The following is a 21,045-nucleotide window of genomic DNA, read 5'->3' on the forward strand; positions in this document are numbered from 1 at the left end:
AAAAAAAAGATGGGAGTGGAGGAAGAAAAAGCAGCAGCTTTCCATCAGCAGCTCCTTGCGCCTCCTGCTTCAGGCTCTCAGCGTGTTTGCTCGATGCAAAGATGGAGAATTGAAGGGACGCGTTTTGGGAGAGGCGAGGAGAGGGAGGACAGCTGTGTTTCCCCCTGCCCTGGGGCCAGGTAGATGACAGACAGACAGACAAATTCAGTCTCAGCGCTTCCCCAAAATGAGGATGGAAACTTATGATTCAATCAGTGTTACCCCCCCCCCCCAAAAAAAAAAAGCAAAAGATTTCAGTAACTCTTACTGAGGAAAATATAAGTTTATCTCTTTTATTCTGAGAAGCAGAGCTTTTTTTCCTTTGAGGAAAAAAAAAAAGGGCAAACACACAGGGTTTCTCAGTTTTTCTAGCGCTGGGCTAGGCAGCAAGTCTCTCCCCTCTCAATAGCTCATTCACATCAGCTGGGCCCTGCATGCATGCTGCCACATGGTTTCCTGTTTTCAAACTGCCCCCTCGCAGCCCCCTCTGCTTTCCACCCCACCCTGACCTCACCAAGGAGAAAATGTTTCCATCCTTCCCTGGCTTTAGACATTCTCTCATTCACTGATTGAAAAGAGAACGGGGGCGGTTTAAAAAAAAAAAAATAGAAAAAGAGAAGAAAAAGGGAAAGGAGGGGGCTCGGGTTGGATCAGAGTGCAGGAGTTTGCACTGAGGAAACTTGCTGCTTTGGTTTGGGGAGAAAGCTGGAAACAGAGGGATTGTTCAACTTATGTTGCAAAGCAGGAGACGCAGATGTTGGAACCACTGCTATCAAACCAACATTTAATTGCAGATCTCTAAAAGCCATCCTAACCAACAGCTGGTGGACGCTTCCACTGCGGATCAGAATGAGTTTGCAGCACATGAATGCAAGAAAACTCTTCCAAAGCAGACCTAAATCCAGAGATCCCACCGTGCTGGAGCTCCTCACTTTCTAGTGCTATCTGCTCTTCTGTCCATCCAAACTGAAGCTTGCCCGTGAGTTACACAGGGACTGACTCACACACACACGTCCTTGGTAAAATAATGAAAAATGGGAGTTTGCAGAAACGGTAGGCATTCTTTTGGGCTACGCTGCGTGTGACACCTCCAGTCTATAGAGTCAGATCATGCAAAAGCCTAATTACCCTCTGGATCCAGCAGGAAATGACGCTGGATGATAACGATGTCCCAGCTGAGGGCCATCATTACCTCACTGCTCGGTGGTGCAGTGACCAGGCTCAGCACTGGCACAGATGTGAGGAAGACCTCCATGCTGAAGCAGCGCAGGGACACAGCGTGTCACCTCCTCCCGGCACGTGGCTCTTACCTAGTCACTGCAAGGCATCCCACCCCGCTCTCACGAGGCTGCAGGCTCACCCTCACAACCCAAAGCTTCATGTCCCCAGCCCACAGCCAACTGGAAGGATCTCCTCTTAGGTCTCCCCTGCTCCAACATCCCCAGCGCGAGAGCTCAGCCAATGACTCTGTTCTTCCCAGTAACAAACAAAGCTTCTGCTTTCAGTATTAGGACATACACAAAATGTGGTAGTGCTCTGGGGACTTTCTGGAGTCACTGGTTTTCTCTACATGTAATGAATCCCAGTAATCACGTGCCCATCAAGATGAGGAATCAGAAATGGCTGTGACAGCATTCCAGCCCCTCAAACACTACCATAAAAGGCTGGGATTTCCTCAAATCTAAATTTACAAGACAGGAACCTATAAACAAAGCGTGTGAATTCAGGTCAGGTAAAGGAATCTGCAGCAGTCACCATGCCTTAATGATGCTCTACTGTTTGTTATGTAGCACCCATATATATTTTTTAACCAATACAGCAGTTTAACTTTATTTTCACATCACTCTGTTGGCATGTAAGGCTTCTCATCCACTGGTCAAGATTCACCCAAGGGACAACTTCACAGCTCTGTGCTTCACTTTAATGCACTTCACCTTTAATCACAGGGCCTCTCTCACAACTGGGAGATTGCCACTGAGCATTACGACTGGTGCATATTTCAGGAGATGTGAGATAGGTCAGCTCTTAGCTGCACCACCCCCATGTCGTTTGTGGCTGCACACACACTCACTCCCCCTTCCCAAAGGTAAGGAGAAATGAGAAATGTCTGTGGCCAAAGGAGGTGGAGAGATGAACTGGGAGATGTGCAACCTTCACAGCAGGAAATCAAGAAGAGGAGGACAGTTTTTCTAAGCTAGGCAGGAGCATCTTTGTATGGTTGAAAGCCACAGGTAACCCAGCATACACTGCCATGGGGCAGCAGGGAGCAGAAACTTCAGGTGCACATTGCAGGCAGGTTGAAAGGGCTGGCCAGGTGACTCCCAGGACTTGTGTCTGTGCCCTGCCTGTGACTCAGGAAGACCTGCCATCCTCCACAAGTACCGTGCTTTGATCTAGCGCGGATCAGGAAGCTAATGCCAACTGATCCACTTGGATGCTCTGTGCTTTCAGCCACAAAGTGAAATGATCAACAGAAAACAAATAAACCTGTAAGAAAAATCCCTGTCTCTCCCCTCTCTTCTCAATTTTAAGCTTCCAAATCCCTAATTTGTTCCAAGAGTTTTTTTCTGTGGTTATGTTCCTGACTCACAGCCAAGATCAGGAGGCCAGTGACGACTGCAAGCACCCGAAGTTCATCTCATCTTAATTTCCACCCATCTTGGACTGCTGGGGGGAGGAAAAGAAAAAGAAAAAAGCACACAAAAACCCCACATCATAATATAAACAAACAGCAGATAATGGGCCAGACATACTCCCACTTGGGAGGCCATCACTCCCTTCCCATGTTAGGTGGGGCTTTTGCTGCATTGTTTCAGGGTAGAAATCCTGCCCTGCACACAGCCCTGTGGACACACAGGCACGCAGAGGAGATGCAGAACGCAGGCTCAGCCCAGACAGAGCACAACAAAGGCTTCCAGCCCCTTCTGCCCATCTGTTTAAAGCAATCCTCTGAATGCCACGTGCACGTTTAAACATAACGCCGCATTCAGGCTCAGAAACAAAATGCACAAGACAAACAGAGGATAAGGATGAAAAAAAAAAAACAACTCCATCAAGTGAATAATTTTGTCTTCTGCTTTCCCTTCCTGCAAGTGACTCAAAATGGAGAGGAGACGCGCGCAGCCCGGGCCATCGGCTGCTGATGCGACACTTCTGGGATGCTTATTGAAACCATCTGGAAGCACTGAGCTGCTCGGTGCAGACAGGAGTTTGAAACTATCCAATCGTTTCATATCCAAACCAAAGTCCAGTGTTGTGAATTTCAAGGGAAGGAAAAAAAAAAAGAAAAAGCAAGCGCTCAGTTGCACCATATGATCTGTAACTCATCCAGATAAAACTTCTCCTCCTCTCCCCGCTAACAGATCTCTTAATGACAAGGAAATCATGGTTATTCTAGAACAGACAGCACTATTGTTATCTGTTTCAAATTACTTTTGCCATATAGTTATGAAACACTGAAAATGATGCAATCTGCAGAAATACTGAGGAGCATTAACATTTTAAACCGTGGCTCTGATAGGAACTAACGGAGCCGCACATGAAAGAATTCTCCCTCTCTTAAGCAAGTCAAAACCCACTATTGGGCACAAGATGCAGGAGATAATAAATTTGTCAGACAGCAAAAGAGAATAATTACAATTCAAACTGCTCTTTTCTTCAAAGAAATCAGCTTTTTGGAAAGTTATTTAAAAATTCTACGTTTCTGGCCTTGCCAGGAGAGACAAAACAGCTTCCTTTTTTTCCCCAAAACTAAATAAGGCAAAAGAAATCTGCACTCTAATACTGCAAAGCATGTAAGAGGAGTGCATCCAGACTGGATGGGAAAGCACATCCTGCGTGTCTGGGAGGCAGGTCAGCACTGCAGAGCACAAACCCAGGCAAATGCTCCAGCACAGGGTTTGGAGGCGAAGAGGCAGAGGCTGAGCACCAGCAGGCATCCATGCTGCACCCCTTAGTAAAGGTTAAGCGAAAGAAAGCATTTCTCATTCTTGCAAGAGGATTGCAAGATACAGAAGAGGGTTGAGATTGACCCCTTCCAGCCCAGCCTGTCCATCTGCATCATATCTTGGGCTAGGGTGTACCCCTATGGATGTGGCAAGACCCACCTGTGCCCAGCTGAGCAGCATCCTCTTAAGTGGGCAGCCCCAAAAGGATGGCTGTGATGCCGGATTCGCCTATGAATCCAAAAGAAAGACGTGGCAGGGAGAGGGGTGAGGATGGTCCCCCACAGACTGTCACGTGGATCCTGTCCATGACAAGCACTGTGCTGCTGTAGCCCAACTTAATCCATGGAGCAAATCTTCTGCAGCATCAAAACAAATCTGAATTTCCAGTCTGGGCATCCCCAGCTCTCCTGTATCCCCATTTAAATCATTCAGATCTTCACTCCAAGGTCTGGAGAAGGACATCTCCTTGCAGAGCCACCCTGTACTTCGGGAGACACAACTGAGCTGAATCCTGCATCCAGAGCCTCGTACAGCCACAGCCTGCGTTCCAGCTCAGAGACATAGCTGCCTAATAAAGTTGAAGAGCCACAAAGAAGGAATGAGGAGGACTTGGAAAGCTGTCAGACATATGGATACACGGAACGCATGGTTTGAGAAAACACAAAAACACCTTGAGAGACCTTCTGCCATTTCCTGACCTTCACTTTTCTAGCATTTCTCAGAGGCTTGCTGTACATTTGTCAGGAATTTCTATTGTGCAAATAACCTTCAGAAAAACGCCGAGGCTTTTGTCTGCCATGGAGCATGCCTGAACATCCTTTCAGAGGAAGCAAACTGCCCATCTTATTGCTCCCAAATGGTTACAGGAAAAACACATCCCACACACGAGATTAGCAACCTCTCAGCTGATCTTACATCAGTCTGCAACATACAGTTCTGCCTTTACCAAAAATAACTGCAAATGGGGATGGCTGGCTGAAGTGCTGTAGGAGCTTGGACAATGTCAGATAGTGTTAGCTCAGCTTCAATTTCACTTCATGTTTTTCGTTTCCAACGTGCAAATCGTATATTCTCACAATGAGAAATTATCTTTGCTGCCATCCTAGTAGCCCTGCACGTGGCCCACCATTGACAAACTCTCTCCAAAATGAGAATGTGTGGCTCAGGGGCTCAATCCCTGCAACTCCTACTGAAAGGCAGCTGAAAGAAAACAAATAACGGAAGAGTTAAAACAGGATTTGATCCCCACGTGGAATGTGATTATTGACCATTTTAGTAGCTCTGGGAGCAGTGCAGGTTCTGGTGATCCCAACCTCTGGGATCTGGAAAGATAATGGTGTAAATAAACAGATTTAAAGTAGGAAATTGTATTTATAGGGGTTTTCAAGCTACTGTAAGCATTACATGAGTCACTTGAAATTGGTTTGTACATAGCATCCCCTAAATACTTCAAGGGCTGCGCAATCCACGTGGTACCCAAACAAGCAATGCCCAGTAACTCATCCTGTAGGGGAGTTAATTTGTCTCAAATGCAGGAAAGATGAGGATGTTTCATTACCTATAAAGCTGACGAATTGAAAAGGAATTCTTCAATTGTATACCATGCATAACAAAAAAAGCATATTTTGACATCACTGGGATAAATCTTTGATATGGACTGACACACAAGAAAAACTATGTTCCTTTATATCATAATAATATATACAGGGGCAGGCAGCACTGCCTGAGCCTCACCCTAATGAGATCAGGTCAAGGATAGGTCAAGGGATGCTTCTATCAAAAGAGAGCTAAAAAACAGGGGCAGGATAGCAGATTGCATAGATGAATTGGCGGATAAAGCCCAAAGTGAGTGACGTACAGCATCAAGGAGTAAAATTAACAGACAATATAAAAGTGACACATCTTTAGCTGAGGAAATTATTCAAGTTTTACCATTCTTTCATGCTTCCACTGTAATCCAATTGAGAAGTAGTGAAGGTCATTCAAATGAATGAATCATGCCAGAAAATGATTCAGCTTCCCTCCCTTTTTCTTTTTTCCTTTTAATTGAAGTTGCTGGGATTCAGCCACCCTAGGAAGCCCACACGACCCCTGTACTGTCCTGGCCGGGCCCTCTGTCAAAAAGGAAAAAGTTATCTTTTCTTCCATCTTGTAACTTGACAATCTGCAATCTGGAAGGGAAAGCAACGCTTGATATAAAGGCACCCACCATATTTCCAGGTCAGTTTTTCAACTTGGCTGCTGTTGCAGGCAAGGGCTAGAGGACACTGTGGGACTTGTTTTGCCCTTCCAGTGTTTCTGTTTGCTTTGTGGGAAGGAGGAGCTCCAACCTGACTGGTAAGCGAGATGCTCTGCCCATGGCCAGGACCCTCTCTCCCCAGCAATAACAGGCACACCAGCACACCCTCCAACCTACACTTCTGTCCAACCAATATTTTCATACCCTCTCCCCATGTGTTTGGAAACTTGAAACAAAATCCAACACAAAGGTTGAGAGGAGGCATTTGGGTTCCAACTCCTGCCTGGGAGGTCTGCCTCAGGACCACAGGAGTACTAATTTGCTCACTGTTTCATCTGTTTCCCTGGTAGTCCTCTGTAAAGAATATTAAACAAACATGTATTAACAGCACAAGAACCAGGAAAGAATGTTAACCATATGAAATAAACCTGTTTTACTAATTTTTACACCACTTTTACCTCTCTGGTCTAAAGATGGGTATGCAAGGGCAAGGATTCACCAGGCTCACGAACGAAAGCCTTCTCTGCTCTGTTCAGACACTGCCATAAGCACTGCTACACCCTGCATGTGTTCCTCTGTAACCTCATTTCAGGGCATAAAACATAGGTTTAATTAACAGCTAGGTTTGTTGAAACATAGCCATTAGAGTGGAATTTTCTCAACTGCTGACATCATTCACAAAAAAATGCTATAATATTTATTTCTTGGGTTATAAACTAACATACCCCGCATCTCTTCTATCTGCTTTGCAAAGATGCCTTCGAAGCAGTGTTTGTTGTTGCAGGTATAATTCCTAAGTGGAATAATGGATCCAAAACCCAAAACCTAATCCATAAACCTAACCCAATGGACAATAAGTGGGGACAAAAATGTTGAACAACAGCATTCCACATATCTGGATGGCTACTGCCTGGCTATCTCAGGAGCTGCCAAGGTTGTGGAGCTGCAGACAACTGGGAAGATTGCTCCAGGGTAAAAGATCACCTGAAACTCCTCCCACTGAATGCAAGGAAGGGGTTGGGTTTGCTTTCTTGGGAAGAAAAGGGAGAGATGTCCCACAGTTCTCGGCAGGCTAAAATCCAAAATGTTTACAGGACTCAGAAGCAAGAAAGCTTGCAAATAATCAGCTGATGCCTGTCCAATCGATGCAAACCAGTAATCATAAATGGGATGAGAGTGGATTATACAGCACTGTTCTGTACAGAAAAAATATCCTTCCTAACATGAAAAGGTTAAATAACCTTAACGAGAAGCTCCTCCTATCCCAAGTTAGAATTGCTGACTGCTCAGCTAGTCGTTTTGGCCATTATGTAGCATTCATCTCTGTTTCTGAAGTCAGCCTTCAGGAGAAAAAAAAGCATCTTCAAAACATGCAAAAATTAATGAAAGCCATATGTGGGATACTGTCATTATTCCATGTTTATAAGAGGATCATGTTTTGTTAAATGGGCTTATTTAATGCAGACACATAAGAAAAAATACCCAGCAAAAAGATCTGAATGCTACTGAAAGAAAAATATTTTCTTTTGTTAGCCCAGGCAGCCAGTAACAAGCAAAACGACACAACCCAAACTAGAAGACAACATATATTTTAGTGTAGCTTTGTTTACAGCTTCACCAACAGCTTACAAAGTTCTCTTAAGTAGAGAAAACTCTTCTAAAATACATTTTACCCTTTAGACCCTTTTCACTCTGTACTATATTTAAGCTGGGACAAGCTAAAAATTAACGGCTTACAGAAACATCTGTTGGTACAGGCAAAGTATTAAGCCTTTCTTGAGAGCTGTTGTTATTTCATGCTTTCTTTGGCTAGATGATTTGGTAAGACTGGAAGAAAATGTTATTTGGGCTCCTTCCCTGATTTTGTCTGTGCAATGACTGCAATCAGTGTCCTGTTCTCCCTCTCCTCTCTGGGAGGTCAGGGGAAAATAGTCGGAATGCCTCCAAGTTAGAAGGATGATCAGATCTGATCCTGGTCACCACTCTCAGATAAAGGAAACAGCTCTCAGACTCACAAAATCTCACTTACTCACCTAAACACCGGTCTGACACTTCATTGCTGTGGATGCTTGCTGTCCTGTACCAGCAAGCAAACCCTCACTGCAGCACGCCCTGCTGCCCATCTCTTTGGCTGCCCCTCCATTTCTAGCAGCGTTCCACAGTTAACCCCAGATCTTTCCTGCCTCCCTCCTGCTCTTTCAGTATGGGATCCAGACCTCAGCCGATGTCCTCCATAAATAGATAACACATATTTTAAGAGCCAACCTGCCAAAACGTATTCTGTGTGCCAGAGAGCACTGCTTACCAGTCAGGGAACACGCAATGCTCATAAGAAGACACGCAGAGAAACAGAATGTACTTTCCTGGGGAGACTAATGCCTACCTAAAAAAAAAATATCTAAACTAAACCAAAATATCCTATTTTTAAACTGGTACTCAAAACAGTATGCTTCTATATCAAATTCCATTTTCTGGAAAGAGAAGGAAATAACTTAAAAAGCATTTAAGTTGCTCTAAAAATCATTGCTTAGTGTACCGAGTACACTAAGTTTCCTACTAGAGCTGAGAAAGGCAATCCCGAGAGCACAGATTTTTCCCCTTGCTCTTTTAAAGAGAGTACTTGTTTAACCTTACCTTCAAAATCTCACATTCTGCTGCCATACACTCCTACATCCCAGTGGGTATTGACTGAATTGTGCCAACTCCTGCCCAAGAGGCCAGGCAGAAGAAAAGCCAGTTTAAATAACCATCGCTTATCTGCAGGAGGAAGAGCCCCAGGTTCTCGAGCAGAGGAGATCTTTCAGCTTTAAAGAATTCTAGGAGCTACTCCAAAACGCAAATTTTGGTTGTCTGGTGCACTGTAAGGATTTCAAGCCCAGAAAGAAGTTATTTATTTAGTCTATATACTTAGATTTATAACAAAGACAGAGGATTCGTGTACACTGTTCTGGGTGCCTTTTGCATCATTTACGACACAAGAAGTAAACCTCAGCTTCCTCAGAGATAGCAAACAAGTCATAAACAAGCCTTGACAAACAAATTAAACACTGTCCCTCAAATATCTGGCTATTAACAAATGAACTTTTAGAGGTTTCTCTCAACAGTCTCCCCAAAAAGTGATTAAAATCAGAAGCTGCAAAATGCCCTAAAGCCAAAGTCACTGTGAGTATGGATCTTGGGGCATTACTGCTCAGACTTTATTCAGCTGTAGGCTACAGCACTGCCCATCAAATCAAAACAAAGGCTGCAGTTTCTGGTTCTCCATCATTCTCTCATCTCTTCCCTTTTTCATATCATGGGACCCCAGCCTTTGCAGTCAACAGCTCAACAGAGGTGAGAATATTTGAAAATTATGCAAGTTCTTATTCTCTTAAAAGGCTCAAAAAGATGCACAGATGCTCCTTACTCACTCCTCACATACATGGCCACCTCCCTCTGTGGAAGCAGGTAAGAATGCACTTCCTCACCCTGTTACAGTAGAAGAGTTTAATACCTTTTTTTTTTTTTTTCCCCTTAATATCTACATTGTGAAACTAAATACCAAGAAACACATCTGTTATTTCAGGAAACTTTATCAACCCAGCCTTGTCCATGTCTTTGGTAAGAGTACTGCACTCTGCTAGGTAACATTTTGGAAGGGCAGAAAAGATTTCTAAATTCCCAAGAACAAGAGCTCAGATTGAAACCAACATGAGAAGCGCACCTCCAGACTTTGAGAATGTGTACTTTGGAAACAATAACCCTCCTAAGCACTTTTGGGCATTCAATGCATCCAGCTGTGTTAAGAAACTAAGCAAAAGTTCAGAGTCAAGTAAGTTAGGATTATGATCTTCACGTGATTTATGGAGGTAAGCACAGTCTCAGACAGAACAAAAACATGTCACTTGATGCTAAGCAGACTCATTACCAGGGCTCAGACTAATGAGTTAAGGAGGGCAAGGCTTCACGTTCCTGCTCTTATCTCACCAGCTGGAAGGCCAGTGTACAGGAAGAGAGAACACGTTTGGTTGTCAGTGAGGTGGGCAGACGTAGTGCCATGGTACCTGCTAAACTGTCTTGCTGCTCCCATAGCAGCACAGAATGCTTCAGGACAGGGAGGCACGATGATTTGACAAAGGTGCTGTGTTTTCTGCGCATAGAATGTGCCTCCACATAACTAAGTGCATAAATGAAGTGAAACTATTATTGTTGTGCCTGCAGTGGTATCAGGGTATAAATCACGGGAGAAGCATTGTCTAACTAGGCTGACACAGTCACAAACCAATCACCTGTTCTTTCCAGATCCAAAATAACAGCAGTGTTAACTCAGGTTAAACACAAGCTCGTAACAATCACTCCAACTTTAACTGCACAAACAGAAGAGAAAGCAAACAAGATAACCCAGAAATATTGGTCCTACCTTCTGGACTATCCTCCTGGGCACAGCTACTGCCCTCAGTTTTATCGAGTGCATTGCTGGCACTAAGATGATGAACACAGTATGCAAGAAGGGAGGGAGTAGCTAAGTTAACTACTGCTTAAGAGAAAATCAAAAAGTTGGTTGCATCAAATACATGCTTATATAGGTATAAAGGTAATCCATAAGCAAAGCAGAACAGGAAGATGAAGGACAAGAACTTTGTTGGCTGGAAGAGACTAAGTGCAAAAGAAAGCCTGGTTTAAAATTTGCTCCTGCCCACTAATTCCAATATAGCTGGTAAAGCTTATTTTATTAAACCATTGCAAATTCTGTTGCATGCTTCTTACAGCCTCCATGTTGTTTTTTTTTCTTTTCCCAAAGACAAAGTCCAAACCCAATCCCTTCCATGCCAGCGAAAGGCTTTCATTGCAGGTGTCATAGGCTTTGTTACCAGCACCTCTATATAGACCTAAGATATTCTGATCTACTGCAGCATTTGTCACCTATTCTTGTCTTGCAGTCCTAAGCTGAAAACTCCACCATTAACACAAGGCCAAATGTTACTGCACTGCTGCTCTGCACCAGACTACATGCAGATCATGCTTGTAGATGAGGCAGAAATCAGCAAGAAAAACGTCACCGACAAACCCTGAAAGCAGTGAATCTGCTCAACATGAGGAAGAACACTGCATGGAAAGACAAACATTTCGTATCACTGAGGGCTTTTATTTCATCTGGTGTTCTAACAGCAGCCTGTGACACAGTCGAGTCATCTGGGGCCTCACAAGATGTACACATGATCCAAAGCAGTAGCAGTAGAGATGCTGGAGGAAAAGAATCTGAGATTTCCACCTCTGCTTGAAAAGAATAGTAGGGAAGATTGACCCACCTAAAAAGGGTGGGGAAAAAAGGACCGAAAACGATAACAGAAAGGGGAATCTGTGCACCTCCTGCAAGGCAAAATGCCTTCTGCTTCATGTTTCCATGGAGAGAGTTTTAACAGTACTGGGTAAAATGCCAAATATGTTTTCATAACAATTCACACTGTGTGAGTGGAAATACTTAAACAGAAGAAGTATTCTTTCTGATCAGTGCTCTAGCTTTGAATACAATCCTCTCTTATTTGTTCTTTACCCTTTTCTTCTTCTTCACACCATTCTTTTCATCTTTGCTGAAAGACTAAGTCAAAAATGCCATGCCTGGAAACTGGGGCCTGCAGTCCTTCAGCTGTGTCCCTGTGAGTGCTCTCTGATCACACTGCTGGGCTTCATCTTCTAAGACAGGAGACAACATGCAAGCATCCAGCCCGTCCAAACCTCCAGGTAACTCAGTGTAACTCAACATTTCTTCAGTAGCTTATCACTCCATAGGATATCCAGTTCTCGATGGAAACTTCAAGCAACAGAGAGCTCATCCTTTCCTGCAGTACGTTACTTAAAAAAATATCTCTTTTCATTCCTGAAAGTGATGCGATGCACCAGAATACCCATCATAATAATGCAGTCCATGTTTGGTCTCCCATGTTATCATCTTAATTTCCTCTATATTTAGTCTAGGAATTTAGTGTGTGGTAACCATGTCTACCATACAACAGTTACACCACAAAACTTTAAGGGATTTCAAACACAAATAAAAGAATCCATGTGATACAGGAGATTGAACCATTTGAAAACAGAGCGGTATTTTCCTCCTCAAGGTACAACACTCACTGCCAACACTGCTTTGCCACAGACTCTTATACATCCATTATTATATGTAACCATACTTTCATGGCTGCATAAAAAAAAGGAATGCTCCAAAACCAGGATTTTCTATGGGAGAAATCATTTAGCTCTGTGTTTTTCAAACCTGGGAGATAATGGAGACTGCAGTGACTGAAGGGGAAGGTGTAGGGGATGAGAAATAACTCACCAACGACCTCCATGTGGCTCACAAAAGAGCCCCATTCATCTGCCCCATTCTGCTTGCTGCAAGCAGCATCTTTGCATCAAGTTGCAGACTTTACTTGTCTGTCTTCCTGCTTCTCTCACTACCATCCATGAATCCTGTGCCTGAACTTGGAAAAGGCTGCCGTGAGCTGAGGATTAGCAGAACTTAGGACAAAAAGGAATCAGAACTGCAGCTCTCAGTGAAATTAAGTAAAGGACAAAATCACAGCCACTGTAGTTGCATAAAAGCCTTCCTGCTGCAGATTTCAAACCACAAGCAATAGTAAAGGCCAACAGCAATCCCAGGCTTGTTTGAATTGCTTTTTTTCCCCTGCTTTTTTTTCTAACTCTACATAACACATGCTATAGTGTTCAACAGCTTATGCAGCAATGCACAGAGTGTCCCACCAGAAGCAGCCCACAGCACCAGCTGGGTTACTCTGCAAATCGATGAACAAACACAGGGGTAAGCATATGATAGAAATTCCTCCCAGCCCTCTTGAGCCCTCAGGGACATCCGCAGGATGCCAGTGGGTGTGAGGCAGGGCCCTGCAGATGATCAACCCAAAGCCCTGGCCGATGCATTTGTGTCACCATCTAGCACTAATGCCAGGCCTCGGGCAGGCTCCTTTTTGGCTGTTTTTTTTTTTCTTTTTCCCATGTTTACTCTAGTTACAGTACAATATTTACAAAGAGAGAGTTACACAAGTGATGTTGAAGAGGAGGGCTAGGCCACAGCTTATTGTTAGGGCTGCACTTTCCACCACGGCACCCTGCTTTGATTTGTTTCCAGCACTCCAGCCACTTGGTCTGCAGTTCCCCATGCTGTTGGGAGCCTTCCTGTGCTGTTCTGCACAGCCTTTGGGATGCAGGAGCTTGCAACCATGCAGCTGCAGACCATCACATGGTATGGACAGATGTATCAATATAGGCAGACGTACAAATGCACACAAAGCAAACCGGCTTCAGTGCGCACAGACAACCTGAATTTTGGTGAATAAATCCTAAGCAGATCCTGCAGAAACTAAATGACAAGTTTCACCATTTTTGAGCATCTCTCTACTGCTTGACTCCAGCACTCCTCTCTGAGCAGCAGCCACTAGAGGGGGTGACCCCATTCAACACCTCAGCTGTGATTGTCCTCGCTTCTCTGCTGATACCAGGGATGGGGGATAAGTAAGACTACAGCAAGGGGAAGGCCAGACCTCAGGATTCTTCATGCTTAATGTCCATCCTTATTCCTACCCCACTGCACGAATCTGTCACCTCCAAGTCCTTTGCCACCCAGTCCATCTCTTGCTCTCTTCCTACCTCCAGTGCATGCAGGTGAAGCATACAGGAACCTTGCATGAAAGAAAGGGGAAAAATTATAAAAACTGCCCCCAAAACCTAAGGTCCTACAAATCAAAAGGAATGGACAACGATGGACCTGGGCTCTGCCTCAACGAAGGTCATCTGTCTTATCCATAACCACTTACAGAAAAGGTTTCTTATCCTCCCTGGGTAATCTTGCAACAGTTTCATGATGATCACAGGAAGTTTTCCCAATATCCAGCCTCAGTAATTCTGGCAAATTAGCAAATCAGTAAATTAAGCTGCCGTGGAAAGCAGCTCACACGTTGGAAGTCTGTTAGATTGCACAACAGTTTTCTTTTAGTTACACCGAACAAAGTGAGTTCTTTCAAGCTCTTCTCACGTTTCTCAATCTTCTTTCTGGACACTTTCCAGAACGTCTGCGTCTTCCTTGGAGCAAGACACAAAACTGGATTGGATGACACTGATGTGGCCTGCAAAGTGCCGCACATGAGTAAGTCACCTCCTGTGTCTTAGGATGACACTCCTTTGGAGAAGCCCAAAACAGGATCCGTCTCTTTTGCAATAGCATCTCACTGATAGTCTACACTTAATTTGCAGCCCCCTAAAAATCCTTGGTCATTTTCTATTCATCACTCTCCAGCAATCCTGACTTAGTAAAACAAGTACTTTGATTTCTTCTCTGCACACTTTGTATCTTTCTTCATCTCTTATCTGGATGTACCCTCTGGTTGTTCAAGGTCACAAAGAACTCTAACTCTACTCTCCCCAGTGCTTGCAACCCCTCCCAACCTGATGTCATCTAAAAGCCTTATAAACACACTTCACTCTTCCAAACCATGACTGAAATATTGCAAGCTCTCCACAGAAAGCTGCTCTATTACAGCAGTACTTGGATGAGCAGATATCTGGGAGTGCAGATCAAGCTTTGTGCCACACAAAAACATTTTGCAAGGACATGTTTATCTGGTCAGCTGCAACTTCTGAAAAAATACAGATGTTCATTTCAAAACTAACTCATGTGGTGAAGGTAGGAAACATTAAAGTTAATAGGATCCATGTACTGCAATCAATACAAGAGAGGACCGTTCCCCAGTTCATTGTGTTTTTGTGCTCTTCCAGCTAGTTTTTCAGCCACAGGCTCAGACAAAGGAAAAGGAACCCAGATGAACCCCAAAGTGCAACATTATTCATGCTGCTGCATGAAGACAAAGATTCAGCAACGAATGAATTAAAACTGATATCAGTGAGCAGCACAAGAAGAAAAGGATAGCAGGATACAGCTCAACCCACCTCGCTTTACTTTCATACCATTGCAGCCACCAGGATCCAATTCTCAATTACTTCTAGTATCGCAGCATACAAAAGCCAAATCAGTTTTCCCCTTAAAAGTTAAGATTCTGAAGTCATTCAGTGTACAAAATGCTAAAGCCTGATTTTAATAGATCCCATCAAGCTGCTGCCCAGCCCCCCTGAGCTCCCAGCAGAGCCGCCCGGTGAGGAGCACTGGGATCTGACTGCACCTCCTGCCCAGCACAAGGGGAACGTGCAAATTTGTTGTACAGTTTCTATAGCTGAATAAATACAGCCGCTGAGAAAACATTCTGGAGATTTAAGAAACAGACACTTTAAAAGCCCGTTTTAATTGGAAAAAATATTTTTCCATTATTTCCTTCTCAATGTTTACAACCGTACAAACCATTATTTTCCTAAACAGTTTTCAGCTGCAGCTTTTCCATGACATGCACAAGAAACTCTCTCAAGCAAAGCCTTCTGAAAAGACTGCAGGGAAAGCATGTGTATCTTATATTTGTAACACTGGAGCACGCTTCTTGGCATCAAGAACCCAGACAACGCTACGCTTCCAGAAACCAACACACAAGAAGGAATTTTCCCTCTTCTTTTCCATTATGTTTTATCTTCTTGTTATTCAGCCCGATTCCAACGTACAAAGTTTCACCTGTTAGATTCTGATAGCTTTGGACAGCCCGTGTGTACAAACAGCTGTCCACATCACCTCACAAACAACATGGTGCAAAACTCTCCCTCACAATCCAAGGGTTAACGCACTTCCCAGCAACTTATCCCAAGTTCCTGCAAGCAGGGGGAAGGCTGCTGAATACCTGCAGCTGCAAGCAGCGTTTCTATTTGCAACACGTCCAGAAAACCACTTTTACTAACCACAAAATGGCCCGGTAATGAGAAGGCAATGAGCACCTGAAAGACTTCTGGCTACAAAAGAGTCAGCACTAAATAAAGCAGAGGCAGGATGGGGCAGGAGAGGCGCGTTTCACGCCTGCTTTCACTGCTCCGCTCCCTGCTCAACCTACATGTGTGAATTAAGCTCTATTTATAAGCCTTCCACCCATTTTCTTTCTTTTTTTTTTTTTTTCAAGCAGCCTTAATATAGTGCAGTTGTTATTTTGTTTCTGTCGAACTTAGCAACAGGAAACCGTGTCAGTCCTGCAGCAAACTTTCCATTCCCCTGACACTCCCATTCCTGCACCAGAAAAGCCAGATTTCTAAAGAGGTGTTTGATGGGGCGGGAGCGGTGGAGGAGGGGGGGGGAAGAAGAGAAGAAAGAACGCACAAAAAATTCCCATTGCCTGTCAAACATGCAAAATGGAAACCAAACTCTGTGTTTCTTCCCTTTTCCTTCTTCTTTCAGAGGCTTGAAATGAAATGCGGGGAGCATTCCCTGGTTCTAATTTGCACCTTCTAAATATGTCTCAGAGTACTACCAGGTACCTGAGTATTAGTCACGATATCTCTAATAAAGGGTCAGTAAAACAACATCAGCATCTTTACCCTCATGCATTCCATTAATCATATCAGACACACAAATGTTACCTCGAAAAGCCATTAGTTCTACTCCCTGGCTAACTCGCTGAGCAAACAGCTACAGAAATAAAGCCTTAACTTGTTAAAAACAAAATAAACCTGATTTTATTACAAGCTATGGCAAGACTGTGCTGCTGCCTAAAGAGCTTTACTGCGGGATGAGCAAAGTTTTTGGTGCTCCACCCTGCAGTGTTAACTCATCTTCGCAGTGCTTTTTTTTTTTTCCTTTTAACAGCTTCATCATTGCAGGCTGACACACAAACACAGCTGCTCAGCAGCAACATGCAAGAACACAGGCTTGGGAGCAATTCAGCATTTACAAAATACTTTTCTTCAGGAACAAGAAGCTACATATAAAATGTAGAAACGAATGCGCACGCAGCTAAGAAAGGTGAGACCAAAAACTCAGCTCTCGATAAAGCAGAACGCACAGTAGGGGCTTTTTAAACCAAAATCACATTCCTGTCAAGCCCAGTATTTACATTATTATTGCAAAGCAGAGGGGCCAGGGGAAACGGTGAAAAGTACACAACTCATTTTGGATCTCCAACACAACCTTTTGCTATCATTTCTCCTATGCGAAGGATCCGGGGCTTTCCCTCCTCTCTGTATATCTTCTATTCAGAACGTAACTCTGTTCATCCAGCACTGTCTCATGAGGAACCTTTGGGGCCAATCTGCACTCCTCAGACTGGAACAACCTCCATGTGGCTCAACCCAGAGCGTGCTAAGTACAAAAGAGCTAAAAAAGCCCAGGCTATTTTTAAAAGGCTGAAAAAAAACGTGACAACGACTGACGATGTTCAGCCCTGCAAAGGCTGCAGAAGGAAACCAAAGCTTTGGTGACCATCTGCAGCATTTCTTTAAAAGGCACATAAGAAACAGAAGGTGAAAATGCACAAATGACACTCACCGCTTCCTCGCGCGCTGCGCTCTCTCTGGGGTCCTTCATAAAATCCACCTCATCTTCAGTTTTCATTTTCAACTTCCCTGTGAAAACAGAGGGTTTGCACAGGCAATTTAAAACAAACTCCTTTCAGCACAGCTGAGATTCTTCTGCTTATTCAAACCAGCCTCAAAAAAAAAAAAAGAAAAAAAGAACCAACAACAAAAAACCCAAACCCCTTCAACAAGTCCATCTCAGTCCCAACATCTGGTTTCATTCCTGACTTTGCTGCTTGTTTGTTATTAGTTTTAACAACTGTCGTGTCTGGGCTGAAGGAAACACTGAGAAGAGCACAAGCATGGGGAGAAGCCCGCTGAGAAGTCCCTGGAGGCTCTAGGTGAGGCTGAGCACATCCACGTGTCTTTCCCCATGTATTCACTTGGCTCCCATCCCTCCAGTAAAAGAATTGAAGTTTTTTTTGCTGTTTTTCCTCTTACCATAGCCTGAAGAGATTGCAAGAAACAAGCCTTGCCTTCTCCGTTGATTTTTTCAGTGCTGATAAACCACAAGCTTCAGAAATTCAGCTCTGCCTTAAAGATGCTGGTTAAGATGGGGGACCAGGCATTAACATTTCCCTGGCATTAACATCAAAGCTGTAGAAACCTCTCTCCCCCAAGCCAAGAGCTCTTCTCATAACACACGTGAAGATGAAGAATGAACACAAAACCAAAGATGTTTCAATGACAGCATTTCTGTCTGCAAAGCAGTTTGTCCAACAGACTCATTATTTGGGGTCTTAGTAGTGCAAGGCACTACTGACAAACAAACCCAGTATTATTAACTCAAGTTGGTATAATTTCATTGCAGTGAGTTTGAGTACTCCTACGGATAGACTCTCAGAAATGACACAAGTTTCTGAGAGTCCCATTTATTAGAGAAGAAGCGGAAATCATAATCGTGGGGAGAACAGCTTGGGGTCACAGCAATGCCATGGTGGGGAGAAGCATGTCCTGCCAGCATGTCCTTCATACAACTGAATAAGTTACTAACACTGAGTTTCTGCTTCCCCACCCGAGAAACACTAATTACACCTCCCTCCCTGATAATGGACAACCCAAGCAGCGTTTGTGGCACTGTGATGTCCTGAGCATAGTGGCATAACTCTGCTCCTTGTAAGGCCATCAGTTAGCATTTCAGCTCAATCCTAGCAGGACCAGCCCCTCATTTTATTGTCAGGCTAGATAAAAATCAAGAGTTTTTAACAACAGAACAACCCTGTCTGTGTGTTGAGGCTTAGGTGCACTACTTCCATGTCACCAGCAGGTGAAATTCGAGGGGACAGTTCTTTTGCACTCCTCCACTTGTGCCTGAACTGCTAGAACCCCAAAGCAGAATCTAGGATTATAATATTATAACAGGCCTTTGGGGACACAGAAGCACCTTATCACACACATAATCAGTGTCATTTCTTACCAATTCATCCTGCTACTCTACAAGGGGAAGGAGCTTGTAGCAAGCGCTCACCCACGGAAGCACGGGGTGAAACAAGGTGATACACTTCTACCTCACAATGAATGTTTGTTTTCGAGATCCATAGCATGAACACCTGGAAAATTTCTCCCAGAAGAGGGTTCAGCAGTAACAATTACAGTATTTGTTAATGGCTGTAAGGCACCAGACCCCAGCTACACAGCTTGACCTTACCGGGGTCGCTTGCTGTCAAGCTGCATCAGCTTGGAGGCATTTGTCAGCACAGCCCTGTATAATTACAAATATAAACTAAAAAAAATTCAAAGTCCAATTTTTGATTTGGAGTAATGGTAGCAGCAGTACTAGCTGATTGAGCCTCTGATAAATTAGCATGACAATAAGCCTCTGACCACACGCGTTTCTGAGAAATGGCCTCATGACCTACACTTCCTATGAGAAGGCTCTATTGTAGCTTATTGAAACAAGATTTGATTCATTCTGAGCACACCAGCGACTCACAAAATGCTCCACACAGCCCCAGACTGCAGGGAAAACTCCGCAGCACTGACACAGCGGAGAGGAATTCACATAGAGCCCTGACAGACCAAGGACACAAAACACACACACAGAGCAGACATCAACACGAGCGATGCATGCAACACCAGCAGCAAACACCCCTCTGACATCTCCAACTATTATTTTTTCTACTTCAGTTACTCTCTTATAGGGCTTTTGAGTCCCTTCTCCTTTAAAAACTCCTCTACACAGCATCATGCCTCCAAGAACCCAACCAAAGAACAGATCTGAGCTGTAAGGAGGCACAATCCAAGCAGCTCCCCAATTAACACTCCAGGTGTTGCTTTACAGCCATTCCCATCCTATTCAAACTTCAAACTGCTAGAGCACAAAAATCTTGCTTTCTGCAAGCAGCTGTCTAATGCACCTTTATGCCATCCTAATTATTTACTAGTGAACTCCTGACTAACGTTTACTGATTCTCTCTTGACATGTCAACTTCCTAAAGCTCAAAGAACTCAAAGAAAAAACATTTGCTATTACTAACAGTAATAAACCAAACCCATAAACCAAACCTTTCCCCCACCCCCAGTTATTCTGCCTATGCCACTCCTCCCTTCTGTATTCAGACTAAGGAAAAACTCCCAGTATTACATCAGTGAAATACCTTAGAACTTTAGAACTGTATGATTTATATCACGGCAGATTTGTTTTAAATCATTTTTATCTTTTTTTGTCTGTTTGCTTGCTTATTCAGTGCTGGGAAAGAGAATGCACTGTATAATTATCTCATAGCAAGAAAAAACAGCAACTGAGAAAGTTCAGCCACTTGCATCCAACAGCTGCCGGAACAGGTGGGATGCAAAGGGAAGCCCAGCTGCACTGAATTCACCTACAGTTTAACTCCAGGCTGCAGTGACAAACTCCTTTCTCCCTCCTTCAATTCATCCACTTGTTTCCCATCTCTCGGCGTTACCTGAGGATGTTTTCTATCGGCTCATGCAGCACAAAAGCAGGTCTGATCTGTGCCCGCAGAGGCTGTGCTCCCCACCATCACACCGCTCCCTCCCAGCAGATCCCAGCAGCCAGGCGCTGACTCCTCACTGCATTCCCACCCTGCTGAAGTGCACTGGGAAACACCCGGCTGTTCAGCCCGACAAAAGCTTTGCAGACAGGAAAAGGCAGTGGGGGTAGGGCTGGCCCTCTCTTTAAATGACCTAATGCCACCAATTAGGAAGTGGCTTTGCACAGTTCAGAAGGACACCAGCAGCTGTTTCAGTACACGAAAGAAAATGCAAGGCAGCACTGCTCTACCTTCTGATTTCATGCTAGTAAAAATACAGGGGGAAAAGTGAAGGAATAGCTCAAATTAGCACTAAGCAAAAAACCCCGAGGCCCAAGCGCGCAGCACGAAGATACGGGAGTCTAAATACCTCCCTCCCATTCATCCTTTCCCCAGAAGGGAT

At 44.1% G+C, this 21,045-nt stretch overlaps 1 protein-coding gene across 3 annotated transcripts in view; it reads right to left on the minus strand.

Annotated features, from left to right (window-relative positions):
• AKAP13 (A-kinase anchoring protein 13) overlaps nt 1-21,045 on the minus strand; it is a 172,430-nt gene that overhangs the window by 66,941 nt on the left and 84,444 nt on the right. For all 3 annotated transcript variants that reach the window (XM_031555334.1, XM_031555333.1, XM_019619516.2), the window contains one exon: nt 17,621-17,697. In XM_031555334.1, coding sequence (XP_031411194.1) covers nt 17,621-17,697 — 77 coding nt within the window. The remainder of the gene's footprint in view (nt 1-17,620; nt 17,698-21,045) is intronic.

This window comes from Meleagris gallopavo, chromosome 12 (genome assembly GCF_000146605.3).
Source record: "Meleagris gallopavo isolate NT-WF06-2002-E0010 breed Aviagen turkey brand Nicholas breeding stock chromosome 12, Turkey_5.1, whole genome shotgun sequence".
Classification (NCBI taxonomy): Eukaryota; Metazoa; Chordata; class Aves; order Galliformes; family Phasianidae; genus Meleagris; species Meleagris gallopavo.